Consider the following 18,108-nt stretch of genomic DNA (forward strand, 5'->3'; position numbering starts at 1 on the left):
GAGACATGGAAAGGATGTAGTGTCTCCATCTGCTGAGTTGGATCCAGTAGGTGAGGCTTCACCTTTAGAGTCACCGGTTCGTGCTCCGGCTTCGAATCCATCTCCAGCATCGTCTCCGGCTCGAGAGGAAGAAGAGGCTTCAATGCCTGAGGGTTCGAAGACTCCGACCCATCCACCTGTAGAGGAAGAGGTGAATCCGGAGCCTCAAAGGGATCGGCCTGGGGGTCTTTACCCTCTCTTCCCAGCTCAGGACCCTACTTCGTTTTTAAATGCGATGTATGGAGTCTATTCTAGAGCCATGTACCCCTCTGGTGCGCCTTCGGGTCCCATGGGTCCTCTAGCTTAAAATTTAGGAGTTCCTCACTCCTATGATCCGGCTCCTTTTATGCCGGCGCCGACTCCGGCTTGGCATTTTCCGACGCCGACGAGGTCCGATTCGACCTCGAGAGCAGAGACCTGTGCCTCCGGATTCGATCCCGACGTCGGCACCGGCTCCGTCGGAGTAGTTTGTGGATCCGACGGCGTGGCGCTTGAAAGAGAGGTCCAGAAGGGATGCTCAGTGTCTTATAGAGGAGCAAAGATATAGAGAGGAGGCTGAGGATGAAGTGGAAGAAGGAGAGCTTGAGGAGAACTGTTTTGATGATTTGAGGGAAGCCAGTGGTTTGGAGCTTTCCCCTGAATGGGAACTGTCATCTGTGTCTGATGCCCCTTCAAAGGAAGTTACGCCTTACCACACGGTATTAGGAAGGCTGCGGATCTTCTGAACTTAACCTTGCCTACAGTTGAGTATAAATCAAATCTCTTGACTGAGGTCCTCCATTCTCCAAGCTCAATTGTGGAACCATTACTTCCTTTTAATGAAGCTCTAACTGAGCCAATAATGGAAGTGTGGAACAAGCCTCTAACAGCTCCTGCAGTGGCAAAAGGTGTTGCAAGGAGGTATAGAGTTGCACCCGGGGATACTGAATTTTTAACATCTCACCCTTTGCCCGAAAGTCTTGTTGTTCAGGCAGCTTGCTCGAAAAAGGCTGTTGGTGCATTCCCTCAAGTGCCTGTGGATAAGGAGTCCAAGAAACAGGATCAGACTGCCAAGAAAGTCTTCTCCTCAGCAAGTATGGCTTTAAAATCGACAAATGCCACTTGCCTTTTGGGGAGATATATACATGCCCTGATGGACTCTGTGCGGCAGTTGGCATCTAAAATTCGTGAGGACAGCAGGAAGGATTTTAATGAGGTGTTGGCCGATACCCAGGCAGCTGCACGTCAAGTTATTCAGAGTGGGCTTGACACTGCTGATTCAGTTGCTCGCATCATTGGAACTTCTGTTGCCTCTAGAAGGGCTGCCTGGCTGAAGTCGTCTGACTTTTCTGCTGATGTTCAGGCAGCGTTGTTAGATTTGCCTTTTGATGGTGTTGGACTTTTTGGTAAAAAAGCTGATGCAGCTCTGGAAAGGTTTAAGGATAGTAAGGCTACTGCCAGATCTTTGGGGCTGCAGACCAGAGGTTCGACAGCTGATAGGTACAGAGTATTTGGACGTTCTTCCTTTCGTCCCTATCGTCAATCCAACAGCAGCAGCAGCAGCAAAATACGCTGTACAAGTTGTACAGAGGCAGACAAAGAGCTCGTCCTCGAGGACGTCAGGCCTCCTCCTCCTCCTCTACCTCTTCCCAACCCCCTCCCTCAGCAGCAAAGCAGCCCTAGATCCGCCATTCAGGATCATGTGGGTCCTGTAGGGGATTGGCTTACTCATTTTCTGCGAGATTGGGAATCGGTTACATTAGATCCCTGGGTTCTCAATCTCGTAGAGAATGGGTATGCTCTTCCCTTTCGTGAATTTCCCCCGAATTTCCCTCCTTGCCAAGGTTTTTGCTCTGAGGACCACCTGCATCTCCTGCAGGAAGAAGTCCTGGCACTGTTGAAAAAAGGTGCGATAGAGGTGGTTCCGGAGCAGGAAAGGGGTCAGGGATGCTACTCCCGGTATTTCCTGATTCCCAAGAAGGATGGCAGACTTCCTCCAATCCTGGATCTCAGGATCTTGAACCTTTACCTGAAGCAGGAGAGGTTCAAGATGCTCACCCATGTGCAGGTTCTTCAAGCACTGCTGGAAGAAGACTAGATGGTGTCGATCGACTTGCAGGATGCGTATTTCCACATCCCCATTCTGAAGTCGCACAGAAAGTATCTCCGTTTTACGGTGGGATCGCAGCATTACCAGTTTGCGGTTCTTCCGTTTGGTCTTACTACTGCGCCTCGAGTCTTCACAAAGGTGATGGCTGTGGTGGCAGCACATCTCAGAAGGTCAGGGATACCAGTATTTCCTTACCTGGATGACTGGCTGATCAAAGCAGAATCTCCAGAGAAGGTGCTCCATCATCTGCAAATGACAACTCAGTTGTTGTTCAGCTTGGGTTTTTTGATAAATGTGCCCAAATTTCACCTGGTGCCCTCCCAGCGCAACCTGTTCAGAGGTGCAGTACTGGACACAACTGTATGTCGTGCATTCCCTCCACCTCAAAGGATTCGCGATATACAGGAAATGATTCCTTTATTTCACAATGGAGCGGTCGTTCCAGTCCTGAAGGTCCTTCGCCTGCTCAGTCTGATGGCTTCCTGTATTCTGTTGGTCAACCATGTACGCTGGGATATGAGGGCACTCCAGTGGTGCCTCCGCAGGCAGTGTTATCAACACAACGGGGATCTCAGGGAGTCAGTGAGGATCTCCAGAGAAACTGCAGCGGATCTGTTTTGGTGGAGTGTGGAGGGCAACCTGTCTCAAGGAAAGCCCTTTCATCTGCCTCCATCGTTGGCCACAGTAATAACGGATGCATCCACTCTAGGGTGGGGTGCTCATCTGGGGGATCTGGAGATCAAGGGTCTTTGGTCTCCAGAGGAGAGGTTGCTTCACATCAACCTTCTAGAAATACGGGCGATACGTCTGGCGCTCCAGGCCTTCCTCCCTTCCCTTCGCGGTCGGTCGGTTCAGGTCCTGACGGACAACACCACCGCGATGTGGTATGTCAACAAGCAGGGAGGAGTAGGGTCGCGGTGTCTCTGCAGAGAGGCTCTGCGTCTCTGGTCCTGGGTTCAGGATCATCAGATTTGTCTGATGGCATATCATCTGGCCAGAGTTCTGAACGTGCGTGCAGACAGTCTGTCGGCAGTTTTCGGCCGACCACGAGTAGAGGCTTCATCCAGAGGTGGTTCGTCACGTCTTTCGGACGTGGGGGACTCCTCAGGTGAACCTGTTCGCCACTCGCGAGAATGCTCACTGCCCGTCATTCTGCAGCCTCCAGTTTCCGATGCAGGGAGCCTTGGGGGACGTGTTTCAGTTGAGTTGGGTCTCGCAACTCCTTTACGCATTTCCTCCCATACCCTTGATTCCTCGGGTTCTGAGGAAGATTCGCCAAGACCGGACCCAAGTTATATTGATCGTCCCGGATTGGCCAAGAAGGGTGTGGTACACAGATCTTCTCCACCTCTCCTCGTGCCGGCCGCTCCGTCTCCCTCTCAGGGCAGACCTCCTCTCTCAGATGGAGGGGCAGGTTCTACACCTCCACCTCCAGACCTTACACCTTCATGCCTGGAGATTGAACGGGGCAACCTGAATTCCTTTTCTCTCCCACATGATGTGGTGGATGTCATTCTTTCGGCCAGGCGTGACTCCACCAAGTCAATCTATTCATACAGATGGTCTAAATTTGTGACTTGGTGTGGAGAGAAATCTATTGACCCTTTGAAGGCTCGTTTATCCGATATTCTACAGTTTGCTCTTTTTCTAGCTCAGCAAGGTTTTGCTGTGGCTACAGTCAAAGGATATCTTTCGGCCTTGTCGGCATTTCTCTGTTTGCCGGATCAGCCGTCATTGTTTAAATCTCCTGTTTTACGTTTTTTAAAGGGCCTTACAAATAAATATCCTCCTACTCCTTTTATTGTGCCTGAATGGGACTTGAATCTGGTGCTTACATTTCTAATGGGTTCACCTTTCGAACCTTTACATAATTGTCCCTTAATGTTGTTGTCTTTTAAGACGGTTTTCCTAGTTGCAATTACCTCAGCAAGGAGGGTAAGTGAGCTTCAAGCTCTTAGTTCCAAGCCCCCATTCTTAACCATTCATGCTGAACGAATGGTTCTTAGGACCAGGGCTGCTTTTCTGCCTAAGGTGGTAACTCCCTTCCATCTGGGACAGTCCATTACCCTCCCTACCTTCTATCCTCCCCCTCACCCTTCCAAGGAGGAGGAGCGACTTCACCGTCTAGACCCTAAAAGGGCGGTGAGCTTTTATCTTGATAGAACAAAAGACTATCGAGTGGGCGATCAGCTTTTTGTGGGATTTGCTGGCAGCAGACAAGGAAGAGCTGTAGACAAGCGTACAATCTCAAGATGGATTATTCTTTGCATTAAGATCTGCTACGCCCTGGCTGGTAAGGAACCTCACGTGGGGATATGGGCTCATTCTACTAGAGCAAAGTCATCAACATCTGCTTTGTCTAGAGGAGTACCTGTAGAGGACATTTGTAGGGCAGCGACATGGGCCTCCCTCCACACATTTGCAAAGCATTACTGCTTGGATAGTGAGGTGAGGAGGGATGGTCATTTTGAGCGCTCTGTCCTTCAAGATTTTCGGGTATAGAAGGGTGGACACCCTCCTCCGGGAGTGGGGACTGCTGTGGGAATCTATTCACAAGGTGAGGAATCCACTGGCAGATGTATCCATCAGAAGAACAAGTTACTTACCTTCTGTAACGCTTTTTCTGGTGGATACAGTATCTGCCTGTGGATTCCTCACTGACCCACCCGCCTCCCCGTTGTCCTGCCCAGAGTGCTCAGGAAGATCAGGCATGACCGGGCTCAAGTCATTCTTGTGGCTCTGGATTGGGCATGAAGAGTCTGGTATTCCAACCTTCTGAGTATGGCATCAATCCTTCGTTCACACTGCCCCTTCGGGAGGATCTTCTGTTGCAGCAGCAGGGGATGGTTCTTCACCCAAACCTGTCCAGTCTCCACCTCTTTGCATGGAGTTTGAGCAGCGGCAGTTGACAGCTGTCGACCTTCTACCCGAAGGTCTGTGAAGTCATTTTGGCAGCCAGGTGTCCCGCCACTAAAACCGTATAGCCTGCAGATGGAACAAATTTGTGGCATGGTGCACAGCGAAGGCTGTTGATCCCTTTTCTGTTCCTCTTTCAGGGATTCTGTTGTACATACTTTCTTTGACCCAGCAGGGCTCTGCTTTGGCACCCTTAAAGGTTATCTTTCGGCTATATCTGCCTTTCTGAGACTTCCAGATCAGTCTTATTTGTTCAAATCTCCCATTGTCAGTATGTTTTTTAAAGGCCTTACTAATTTGTTTCCTCCGTCTCCTTTCATAATACCCCCATTAGTCCCAGTCCTTGATATCTGTCAGGCAGCGACGTGGGCATCCCTGCACACTTTTACCAGACACTAATGCCTGGGCATCCTAGTCCGGAGGGATGGGTTCTTTGCCCATTCGGTCCTCCAGGACTTCCTCGTGTGGTCTTGGTTCACAGACCCTCCTTCGGGTTTGGTATTGCTGGGGTATCTATTCTAAAGGTAAGGAGTCTATAACTGGAAGTCTCTATCAAATGAACAAGTCACTTACCTTCAGTAACAATGTATATGGTGGAAACATTCTAGTTGTAAATTCCTTACTGCCCCACACATCCTCAGCGCTCTGCGAACTGATTTCTACAAATGGGGACTTCCCTGAAGGGCCCTAGTTTTGATGCACCAGTGTTCAGTGTCTTTCATGGCTCTGCCTTCTGTCGTGGTAAGTTGTGTTAAGAACGGACGTTTGTGTGCATGGGCATCGTCTATGTAGGTCCTGCTATGTCATTCCGGCGCCCACAACGCCAACGACAGACGCAGAGCTGACCCACGCCACCTACTGATGTGCAGGAGTGCTGCTGTTAAAAAATCTCCGGATACGGACTGATGCCTGAGGGAAATTCAAAAGGTAAGGAATCTACAACTAGAATATGTCTCTGCCAGATACATAGTTACTGAAGGTAAGCAGCTTGTTCAACACAGCATACAGCCAAATTAGTATAGGCCGTATGCTCATTTGAAATGAGAGAAGACTGTAAATACTTTAAGTCCTGCTAAAGACCTTGCTACAACCCACACTTTCACCATGGTAGACACGTGTCAGTAGCACCCCAGAGAGTGCACATTAACTATATGGCTCATGTGAATGATGCAATCAAAATAAAGGGCCAATGTTCCTCAGAGAAGACGGAGGGAGTCGATTTAGAGAGATAAGAGGGAAAGTCAAAGTGCTGTATACTTGGTGTCCTCACACTTCCCAAGGGAATTCATGTTTCATCATAGGTCAGTGCTCCTTGTGGGGCCAGCGCTGCAATGCCCTATGGGTCCCACGAAGGGTCGCTTTTGCGGAGATCCTTTTATTTTTATGCCGTATGATGAGTGCCAAGTAATGCTCGTGATGTGATAGGTGAGTTAAAAGTGGCTATAGGGTATCTGTAGTGAGCAGGTTTAATGGAAGCGATCCCTCCGTCACAGTTAAATAACCAAAGGGTTAGGCGGCTGCTCGAGGATAATAATGGGCCTCAGTAGCTGTAAGATGCTTCCCTTCTGATATTTAATATGATTCTCTATTATTGAAATATTTGTGTATTCATGTGTTGCAAACATGAGACGGATAGCTTATGTTAAGAACCATTAAATTATGTTTGCATTTCCATTATTTCTTATCAGCTCTTTGAGTCTAGTTTCCTGGTTCAGGGGTACTAATGTTTTATCAGTGGCTTTTCATAACACTCAATGAATGTCATGTCTAATTTAGGCACAGGTATGCTTTTTAAATTATACTTTGAATAGTTCTGCATTGCTTCATACACTGCTATATTTGCATATCTCTATCTCTGGTGGCTGTGTTTGTGTGTTTGTAAATATGTTTTCACACACATAGTTGCATGTCCGCTTCAGGCACGCTTTCAGGAAAATATTTACATAGGTTGACATTTTTCTAGAAGGATTATGGCCCTCATTATGATGCAGTTCAGACTGCAACAGACCGCTTGTTGGTTTTGTTCCGAACTGCATCTACTGCTGCAGTCCAACCAATGCATTGGGATACCTGTGGTGAAAGGCAGCAGTCGGAGGGACCGACCAGCGCTTTCTGATGGGCTCAAGGAGCCCATCGGTCGGTCGGTCGAAAATTCCTCATAATCCCTTAAGGATGGTGTTTCTGCTGTCAGGATTATGTTGGTTTCCGACAGCCTTTCCATGTCTGCATTTCCGCAATAGAAAGGCTCTCGAAAAGCAACATTGGGGGCCCCTAGCAGGCCCTCCTTCCCCCCTGGCCCTATGCATCTGGGTCTAGGGGGCAACTTTGGTGCCCCCCTGAACATCCCTGCACCGTGTGGCATGCACTGTCAGGTGCCTGCCACACTGTCCTGGGATGTTCACAAACTCCCATTTCTCAATGGGAGCTTGTGCTGCAGGTGGTTTCCGCCTGCCGCACAAGCTCCAATTGAGAAATCGGTGTTTGCAACCACACTATGTGCGTTGGATTGTAAGTGCGGATCCACTGACCTATGGTCAGGCGGTTACTCCACCTAAACAGTGTCACCGACATCGTTATCAGGCCCTATGTGTTCACCATTTTTTTTTGTTTTAATGATGTCCTTGTCTTTGTCCCCTAAACTTGCTTTTCTATCACAAAGTTGCTATGTATTCTAATACCTACTCCTTATGAGTTGTTTTGCTGCCTTTTGACTAGCATGGTTCATTTATTTTATTTTATTTTATTAATATTTTTATCTGATAGAGACTACTAACCGCGGATTCCTTCACGTAGAATTATCCCCAGGCATGAGACTGGATCCGGAAACTTTTTGCCACAGCATCCCTGCGCACTGGAGGCGGGGCGACATCACGCGACTCCGCGTACGTGACGTCAGCGAGGTCACATGAGCCCCACCCCGGCGCGCCTACGTCAGTTTTTTCCTTTTCCGCCTGCAGCGAGTATCCGGTCTTGCTACGGACCTGTTTTGGGCCCTTCTTTCTCCTCATTGTCTTTTCTTTTGGGAAACAGTGTGCGAATGCCTTCGGGCTTCAAGACTTGCACGTCGTGTCGGGGTCTTATGTCGGCGACAGACTCTCACCTCATTTGTATTTGGTGTTTAGGAGAGGATGACAGCACCACTGATTGTGAGGTGTGCCAACAGTTGAAGCCGAAGTCTCAGCGGGAGCGCCGGATGAAACTACTCTTGGCGCGTCTCTCCAGGTTGACTTCTTCCCCTCGATCAGCCTCGACAGATGGCTTCAGATTCGGATGTGCTCGTCATCCTCGCCCTTCTCCAATGTCGCGTGTCCCCGGCGGCTGGTGTCGGGCGGGTGATGCGTCCCCCGTGTCATCTTATCCACCGTTTCCCTGTGATGGGGCGTCGAGAGTCCAGATGGGGACATATGCGGCGGCTTTGCAGGCCTCGCTAGCGTCTCCTCCTCTACCCCTCCTGGGGCGTCAGCGGATCCCTTGGCCTTGCACGGGGGCCTCCGCTGCGCCTCTGCCGGCTACAGCCCCAGCGCCAACTGGCTGGGATCCAGGTTTGGAGGATGTGGTGTTGTTGGGGTGCGGCCCCTCGGGGGTCCCTCCTTCGGCCGCGACGCCTCTGCCTCACTGCAGGTAGTCCCTGTGGTGTCGCAGAAGGTTGCCGGGGCTCGAGTCACATCCCCAAGCCCCGCTCGGCCCTCTGGTCAGGTGAGAGCCTTGTCCACGGCTGAGCTGACACCGCCACAGTACCAGCGCCTGCTGCTCCAGGCGGCGCCACAGGGGTCGGTGACCTCTCCTTGTCCCGCTCTGTGTCGAGGCTGGGTGGGGACCCCTCTCGTCCCTCCCCGCGGGCGGCTGCCTCGGAGGGCGAGTCGAAGGTTGCGTGTTCCCTGGCGCTGCCGCATGGGTCGCCGGGCCACCTCTGCCACATTCTAGCCCGAGGCTGGCAGAGGGCTTCGTGTCACTCACCCGGTCCTTCTCGTTCCTCCACAAGACGGCTGCCTCGGCGGAGGTCGAGTTGGCACCGTTCTGGCGCTGCCCCTTAGCCAGTTCGGCTCTGGCCCCACTCCGGTCCTTGACGCGGTGTGACTAGGAGGAGCCCTGTCTGGCGTCTCCCTCAGCGCCGGATGGTGTTGACGTCCTGCCTCAGGCGGCGGACTCTACGGCTCCACACAGAGGTCGTGCTGTGGATTCGTCTTCGGACACTCCCTCTTCTCCGGAGGCTGGCTGCATATTGGTGTTGTCCTCCCCGGAGACTGGCTGCTGTGTGGTTTCTTTTTCACCAGTGGCGTCGAAGGGTGGCTCCCCACCATTCCTGAGGCCGAGGTGTTCGTCCGACGAGCAGCAGGTCCACCATTCTTCGGTTCCTGCTGACTTCCAGGTCTGGCCTTTGTCCGTCCCGCTTGGCTTCGGGGACGGCTGCCTTAGTCTGCAGCCGTTGCCCACGGAGGAGCTGCTTTCTCCACTGCGGGGCCCTACTGAAGCGGATGCGGCCTTCGCTCACGCAGTGTCCATGGCTGTGGGCATTCTGCACATGGGTGACCCGATTGCCCATTTCCCGGCGGACCATCTCTTGGAGGTGCTCCACCAGGCCTCTGGTGGGAGGGTGATCTTGCTTCCCTTTGAGAGATGGCTCCTTTCTTCCCTGACGGTGGCTTGGGGGCGTCCCGCCTCAGAGGATCCGGTGCCTCAACACCTCCTGCACCGGCACCTTCCGGTGCCGCGTGACCCAGCGTGTCTTTCCCTCCACCCCTCTGCCTCTAGTCCCCTTCACGGACTACTTTCCCCTCCCTGCTGCCACTGTTGACTCCGCCGTCCCGGGTGGCCCGCTGGCTGGACTCTTGGGGGCGCAACATGTTTGCCTCGACCAGCGCTGCCCTGCGGGCCCTTAACACCTTGTGTGTATTGGCTAGGGCCTCCTCTTGTTTGTGGTACTCGGCTGAGTCTCTGGGATCCACGGCTTCCCAGGAGACTGTTCAGGTGGATTTACGGCATGCGTTGGATGGATGGGAGCTGGCGGCGTTCATTCTCCGCTCCACTCTGGACATCTCGGAGGTGCTGGGCCAGGCCTTGGCTTCCTCCGTCGCGCTCCGTCACCATGCTTGGCTCGGGACGGCATGTTCCCTGAAAATGTTCGGGAGCGGCTCATTGATCTTCCGTTTGATGGAAGCCTGTTGTTCCATGCCCCGGCTGACTCCGCCATCCAGAGTTTCCTGGCAGGGCTCCGTCCTCCTCCTTCTCCACCTTATCCTCCTCCTCACCCTCCTCAGTGACTGCTGAGTTGAGCTAGTTCTGGACCTTCTTGGGCCAGTTGCCCTTGCTGTAGATACTGTTTTCCGGCATCCCTCCTTGTTGAGGCTTTGGCCTTGTTGGCCGCTGGACGGCCCTTTGTGTGTTTTCTCGCTGGACTTGTTACACAGACTTGGCCCTCAGATTAGGCCTTCTGTTTTTCTTTGGCCTGCTTGTCAAGCCTTCTGCAGGGTTGTTTTTCCCAGTGCCTGTTTTGTTTTTTTCTCTACTGCAGAAGTTCTTCCAAAGAGGGTTCTCAGGTCTTGGGGCTTACCGTACCCTATGTGGGGTAGTGGTAGCTATTATATAGCTGACCTCTGCTGGGGAGTGATGGTCACCTTCAGGTGCCTGTTCTCCATGGTGTTTTCTGTATGTTTCTATTGCTTCTCGGGGTGGTGTGCGCGGCCCATTGTGGTGGTGTGTCCGGGCATTTCCTACCCTTCCTGCTCTTGTTTTGAGAGCTGGGACGATTCTGTGTTCTTCTTGTTTTTGGCGGCTTGTGGCTTAGGTGCCGTTCTGGCTGGCCTGTGGCCTTCCCTCTGGGTGGGCTCGCCCTCTTCCCTTGTTTCCTTGGGCCCTCTAGGCCTTATTGTTCCTCTGCCTAGCCTGGCATTGGATAGAAGCTCTGTTGCCTTGGGGTTAGAGTGGGGTGCATCGGCCTCCGGGCTTGCCCTTGGTCCCTCTGTTGTGAGTGCATGGGCCTCTTCAGTCTTCCTCCTTCATCCCTTTGGGGGTTGCTGGTGTTCGACTTGTGGGGGTCTTATTGCCTGGAAGGGTCGAGGTTACTTCCCGGGTCTGCAGGTTTGGTCCCCTGTGAGGCCCTCTGTTCTGTCCAGACTGATGGGGTCCTTTTGCAGACCCTCCTTCCCTGTGGGTATTGCTAGGGTACCTATTCTACGTGAAGGAATCTGCGGCTAGTAGTCTCTATTAGATGTACGAGTTACTTACCTTCGGTAACGATGTATCTGGTAGACACAAATCTAGCCGCAGATTCCTTCACGGCCCGCCCTTCCTCCCCATTCTGCGAGGACCCCTGGGCTGGTCTTCGGTACTCGCCTCCCGGTGGGGGGCCTGTCTCTTGTGAGTGCCTCCTTTTGCCCTGGACGGGGGCTCCGTCCTGTTGCTGTTCATTCCTCCTCTTTGTTTCTTTGGAAAATGGGGTTGCGGTGCTCTTGTGCTCCTCTGCTCTGGCTGCTCCAGGTTGGGGTGGTTTGCCTTCAGTCTTTCCCTCCCTCCCTCCCTTCCTCTTGCTACTAGGGGTCTTGGCCCCTCTGCTAACCTCTGAATTGGGGTCCTCTGGTCGTCCCTTACCCTTGTTCTCTGGGGGGTGGTTGCCCTCTATGCTGGGGTGGCTTGGAGGTTGGTGGTTCCTGCCTGTGGGACTGGCTCCCCTTCTTTATTTCGGGGTGGGAGTTGTAGACCTGCCATGTGTGCCATGACTTTCACGCATGGTTCTTGTCTCTGGGGGAGATGGGGGGGCTGTCTATGTTCTGGCACGGTGGCTGCTAAGGGCTCTGCTCTGTTCTTCCTTCTGTACCTGCCCTTGGACACTACAGTCTTGCACTGTTCCTTATGGTGTCTTCCTCTTGTTTCTTTTTTATATACTCTTTCGCACTCTGTTCCCAATCGCCCACAGTTTTTTGTTTGGTGGCTCCGCGTTGTGGTGCGAAAAGTTCTCCGAAGAAAACTGACGTAGGCGCGCTGGGGTGGGGCTTATGTGACCTCGCTGACGTCATGTACGCGGACGACGCCTGGGCGGAGTCACTTGATGTCGCCCTGCTTCCGGCACGCAGGGATGCTGTGGCAAAAAGTTTCCGGATCCAGTCTTACGCCTGGGGGGGATAATTCTACGTTTAGGAATCTGCGGCTAGAATCGTCTCTACCAGATACATCGTTTCCGAAGGTAAGTAACTCGTACATTGAAACATATAACATATACACAACAGAAAGACGTTACGCGTACAAACACAGATATTCTCACTAATTCGATAAAAACCTTATCTTCTACCTCCATGTGTGGTAATAATAATACTATTGGATCGAGTAGTCCCTACTGTTCTTTTGTGTATTTCCTCCATTATAGTCCACAATATATCTGCCATGCCCCCTATATTTTCTCTCCTGTTTGGGGGCAGCCTCTCCCTTTATAGACTGTTAACTCAGCTTGCCAGCACCAATCCATAAAGTTTTCCCAATCTTCCACTGTAGGAGGTGCAATCGCACCCCACGTTCTAGCAATATTACACTTTGCCACTATCGCCGCCAAAGATAACAATTGCTGTGTATGTCTTGGCCAGTCTTCGTTTGCCCCAGTTATCAAAAGAAGCCATTTGAGATCTGCCGGCACCTCCATACCCACTACCTCCACCATTCTTCGAGCAATCTTTGTCCAGTAATGTTGAAGAGTCGGGCATTCCCAAAGCAGGTGGAAGAATGAACCCTCTTTCCCACATCCCCTGTGGCATCTGGTGGTTTCACAACGCCCCATTTTAAACAGGGCTGACCTCCATAATACGCTCTATGTAGTGTTTTCAGTTGTATCAGGTGGAACCTTGTCTGCATCGCAACCTCCCGCAGACCCTGCAGTGTTTCTGCCCACTGTTCCTCTTCGAATGAGCCTACGTCTTGTTCCCATTCCACTTTGAGTGCAGTGGCCGGGTCTGGGGCATTATTAATTATCTTTTTATAGAATAGGGAAATGGTTTTGTCCCTGATCTGTTCAGTCAAGACCCTGTCTTCTAATGGCAAAGGTTCTGGCAGTGTATCGCCTTCCCTCAAATATTCCCGAAATACATGTCCCAATTGGACGTATGTCAGCCATTCTCCCCTTCCTATCTCATAGTCGCTCTATAGGTTCGTAAACTCGATATATGCTCCTCTTCTCCAGATATCACCCAGTTTTTCCAATCCAAAAAGCTCCCATTTAGCACAGCCCTCTAACCGACAGACTTCTCCCAGGTAGTCGCCCACCCGAAGTGGAGTCATCCCCAATAGCTTTTTTCCCATCCCAAATACTTTGTGGCTGACTTCCATACTTTCACTACTGTTTTGGTATGGGTGGGGAGATGCTTGTCAATTTGTTCTGTATATAATGCTCCTAGCGGGCCCTGTGTCCCCATTAACAGCCTATCTACCCTATATGCTGGCTGTGCCCCGTCGTCGAACATCCAGACATTAACGTTCGTCAATTGAGAGGCTCATTAATATCCTCGTATATCTGGTATCGCTAATCCTTCCTCATATACACCGCTCTGTAACTTATTCAGTGCAATTTTAGGGGCAGCCCCGCTCCATATCAAGGCTCTGATTTCGAAATAAGGAGGGTGGGACCTCCTATATTGAGTTTTGTAGCACATAAAGAAGACGTGGGAGAGCCATCATCTTGAACAATGCCACCCGACCCATATGTGTCAATGGGAGCTTGCGCCAATGCCTTGCGTAGTTTATTAGCCTATCTACCTGTTGTCCCAGATTTTGGGTGTAAAAATCATCCAGGTTCCTTTTAATACATATTCCCAAATATTTAAAACCATTATCCTGGTCGGACACTTTGCAGCTCCAGGGGGAAAATAGGGATTTGTCCCAATTGATCCGACATTCCGAGTACTCACCGAATATTCAGAAGATCTGTAATAGACTGTCGATTGATTGTCTAGGTTTCCTGACACATATAAAAAGTCATCCGCATAAAGTGATATCCGGTCCTCCCTCTCCCCTCCAATCGGTATCCCCCAAATCACTGGGTCCTGCCTCACCCATGCTGCCAACGGCTCCAAGGCCAGTGCGAAGAGGATTGGTAGAGCGCACACCCCTGCCTTGTTCCTCTCTGCAGATTGAACATGCGGTAGACTGTGGCATTAACCCGTACCCTGGCTAGGGGCTGGTTATATAAAAGCCTGACCCAGCCAATGAATTTTGGTCCAAGGCCGCAATGTTCAAGGATCCTCATATAGGTACTGCCATTCCACGCTGGCAAATGCCATACTCGCGTCTAACTATAGGAGAGCCGCCTGTGCCGGAGTCATATGAAGGATTCCGAAAAGTCGTCAGATATTTAGTCTCATACTCCTATGAGGCATGAAGCCCGATTGGCCCGGGTGAATAAGGGTCTCTATGACGTTTGCTGGCCTCGTTGCGAGGAGTTTGGCTAGCACCTTTATTTCAAAATTTAAAAGGGAAATTGGCCTGTATGAGCTGCAGCGGGAAGGGTCATTTCCCGGCTTCGGAATTAGGGTCATCAAAGTGGTTCTTTGATCCGATGGTAGTATTCTGTTCTTCAATTCCTGGGTAAACATGTTCAGCATATGTTTAGCAGTTACGTCAACCATTGTTTTGTACAGTACAACAGGCAAGCCATTGGGGCCCTCTGCTTTTCCGGACTGAAGCACTCTTGATGCAACGCTTACCTCTTCGCACGTTAGGTCTTCCTCGAGCTGGTCTCAATCTTCCTCGGATAAGCGATTAATTCTGATATCTCTCAGAAAGTCTCTACACTGTTGCATCATATTCGGCATGGGAGGCGTAGATATCCTCATGATATATTATAATATTTTACGAATTTGTCTGCTATTTCTGCCCCTGCTTTGTGCCTATTCCTTTCTTTGTCTATTAGGCCTGGGATTGATCCCCCCTTGTCTGCCTTCTTTCTAGCAATGCCAGTAATTTGTTGGCCTTGTCATCTACTTTATATACTCTGTGGCATGGTTCATTTTTTAACTATCTATGTATCAATAAAATGGCCTCAAGTCTTATCTTGAAGACCTGTCTCAATCTCTTTCAAAGTTACATCAGGCTAGTCTATGCAATGATGTAAAATAATGTCTTTTTCTTATATCAGTTATTTCTGCTCCTTGGCTGTCAGAGTTTTTTTGTATTATCTTCTATGACAAAGTTGTTGTCATATTTCCCGAAAACAATAGAAACGTTTGAGTTAGACAGTCATGCTTACTTTAAAAAAAAGTCTGAATAATTTACAATTCTGAAAAGACTGTTTTTAGCTTCTTTTTTAAGTTATTTTCCAAATGATTAGCACACCATTGCTTTGTTTTATCAGTAGAAAGCTATAGGTAAATAAATGGAAAAACTTTCTTCCTTTGTTTCTCTAAGGAAAGATGCAGTGGTATGGTGGGTTTTAGGCTCAGTTGCATTCTAAACTTATGTAGTTCATGGGTGCAAAATTGTAATAAAACTGCTAGATTATTATTAACTCATTTTAAGTTCTAAAATGAGTATTTTCCTGATTTCATTTTTAAAAGATCAAAAAAAAGCAAATGTGTCCTGTAAAAAGGCAATTTGTTTTGTTTTGCTTGGTTAAAAAAAATATATATATTTTATTAAAGTGTTCAGAGACAACGCACACTAACAGGATGGTTTAGTATTGTGAATATTAATGAAGATCAGTTGACAACTAAAGGCCAAATTACGAGTTTGACTACGCAGGTGCGGCCTGCAATTACTGCAGCCCACACCATACCGCCAAACCCGTGGTCGGGCTGCCTACCAGATTGAGTTTCCTCGTGTCTGGCGGGCTGTTTTTGACGTTACCTCAGCGGTTCCTCTGAAAATGAGCACCTCAATGAGAACGCCAAAAACAGTTAGTGCACGGCATGGGACTGTAAAGCCCATGCCGTAATAAAAATGTTGTGCATGCACATAGGGGGGCACATGTTGTTCCCCCCTGCATTCACCCAGGGCCCAGAGGCACAAGGGGTCCCTCTAGGGCCCCCTTTGTTTCCTTTCCGCCACAGTTTTCAAGGAGGAGGAACCGCCATGAAAACCATGGTGGAGAGGAAACTCGCAATATGCTTGGCTGGACCGCTCCGGTCCAGCCAAGCATATTCCTGCATCTACTTTGCAGCGCCACTGCCAGAGAGCGGCGGTTCCCTGGCAGCATCTGTACTGCAACGGCGATCCGTACGCCCTACTCGTAATGGGGCAGTCGAAGTGCCTCCACGAGTCAGACTCGTAAACAGGGCCTAAGTTCTCTTCTCTCACATCTTTTCACAGTCCCTCTTTTTAGATCAGTTTAAGCTATATCTATCTAACAGTGAACAGGCTGAGAAAGGGTTACCATTACCTTAGTAAAAAATAGATTCTATAAAGAAGTAAATGAGTGAAAGATTGAAATCCCTTGCCTAAGGTATATGTTACTATTATGCCTTCAGTGGGCAAAAATTGAAGCCAGGAGCCAAGCATTTGTAAATTAAAGAGGGGGACAAATGTATAACTATTTTTGCAGGAAGTTAGGTCCACCTCAGAGTTTCAGTGTAATGCGCGGGACTATTCAGTGTTCACGGATATAATGAAGATACCCTTTACTGAGGACTGGTGTGACAGAATGTTAATTTTTCATTCTAATCACAGTGTGACTTAGAAAAGCCCTTATTTTTCTGTTTTATTGATTGGCTGGAAATGTCTGCTAACATATTTGTGGTATGCAGTATAACTTCCTTATACTTTGTATCCAGGGAAGTCTTAAGTATATAATTCTTGGGGAGGATCATGTCCCAGAATTTTTGATTTAAGAGTTTTGATCAGTATATTAATATGTCTAAATAAATAACCAAATAAAGCACAGAGAAACAGTATTAAAGTCCAACAATATTTAATTTTTTTATTAGATGCAAATATAATTTAATAATTATTTAGCGAGATTTCATGTTTTCTCCTTTGTGGACAAATGTTTTATAAAAAAATAAAAAAAAGTATAACACCAGAAAAAAAGGTAGATTTCAATAGCTTGTCCTTTCTTGATGTTTCTTGAAACCTACACACGAGACCCCCCCATTCATGTACAATTGTCAGTTGTATATGAGCTGAATAGAAACCTTCACCCCTGTTACTTGTTGTCTCTATTGCGAGAGAACATAAGTCGGTCAGTACTAGGAGTGTACTACAGGATTTTCGTTAAACACAAAAGCCTTCATTTCTATTAGAAAAGCAGCTTTTTTTTATTTCAAAGAAATTTTGGGGGAAAATAATGTTTGTTCTTCTTACTGTGATTTTGATCATCTGTTTTATTCATTCAGGGCAAACAGACCAAAAAGAGTCACTGCTTTCCACCCATGAACAGAGATCACCGCAAAGTTATCCATGATTTAGCAGAGGTATACGGCGTAGAAAGTGTAAGCTACGACAATGAACCAAAGCGCAACGTTGTCATCACTGCCGTGAAGTATGTCATATTTATTCTATTCCCAAAAATGTACAGCCATAGTTTACATTTTATTTTTTTAATGATGTTAACATGTGTACCGTCTGTTTTCATAGCTGATTTCAAAATATTGAAATGCATAATTGTTGGCAATTAAGGAATGCAGGTCATCAGGTTTCATTGAATGTTAGTATTATGTATAGAAGGCATTATCATGGCTGTATCTTGTAATACCAGTTTTCCATTGGTCTGTAAAATAGTATGTGTTCTTTAATATCCTTATTGACCTATTAGCATCATCAACAGATGCCCTGTATAATTTTTAGGTCAAGCTTAAGCGGCAGCGCGCATACGCTGCTCGCTCTGCGAGGCATGCAGTAGTCCAGTATGGGGAGACAAGCTGCTCTCACTCTCCGCCCATATTTTTCATTGGCTTCTGCGTTTGTCAATTCTGTCTTGTTATTGATAATAAGGCTTGTTGAGTCCCGCCTTATCATGCCATGTCGCCATTTGTATCCTTCCGTGACTACTGGCTCCTTTAATTCAAGTGGTACACTGTACGGACGTTTGCAGTGCAATAAGTCTCGTATAAATGTAAGTTCTCTTGTATGGCAAATGCTTGTTGTTACAAACT

At 48.9% G+C, this 18,108-nt stretch overlaps 1 protein-coding gene across 1 annotated transcript in view; it reads left to right on the forward strand.

The window, feature by feature from the left end:
- Nucleotides 1-18,108, forward strand: part of NFX1 (nuclear transcription factor, X-box binding 1) — a 1,119,153-nt gene that overhangs the window by 992,938 nt on the left and 108,107 nt on the right. Inside the window, exon 22 of the mRNA XM_078687738.1 lies at nt 17,350-17,495. Within this exon, the coding sequence (XP_078543864.1) occupies nt 17,350-17,495 (146 nt within the window). The remainder of the gene's footprint in view (nt 1-17,349; nt 17,496-18,108) is intronic.

Source organism: Lissotriton helveticus, chromosome 4_1, assembly GCF_964261635.1.
Source record: "Lissotriton helveticus chromosome 4_1, aLisHel1.1, whole genome shotgun sequence".
Lineage (NCBI taxonomy): Eukaryota > Metazoa > Chordata > Amphibia > Caudata > Salamandridae > Lissotriton > Lissotriton helveticus.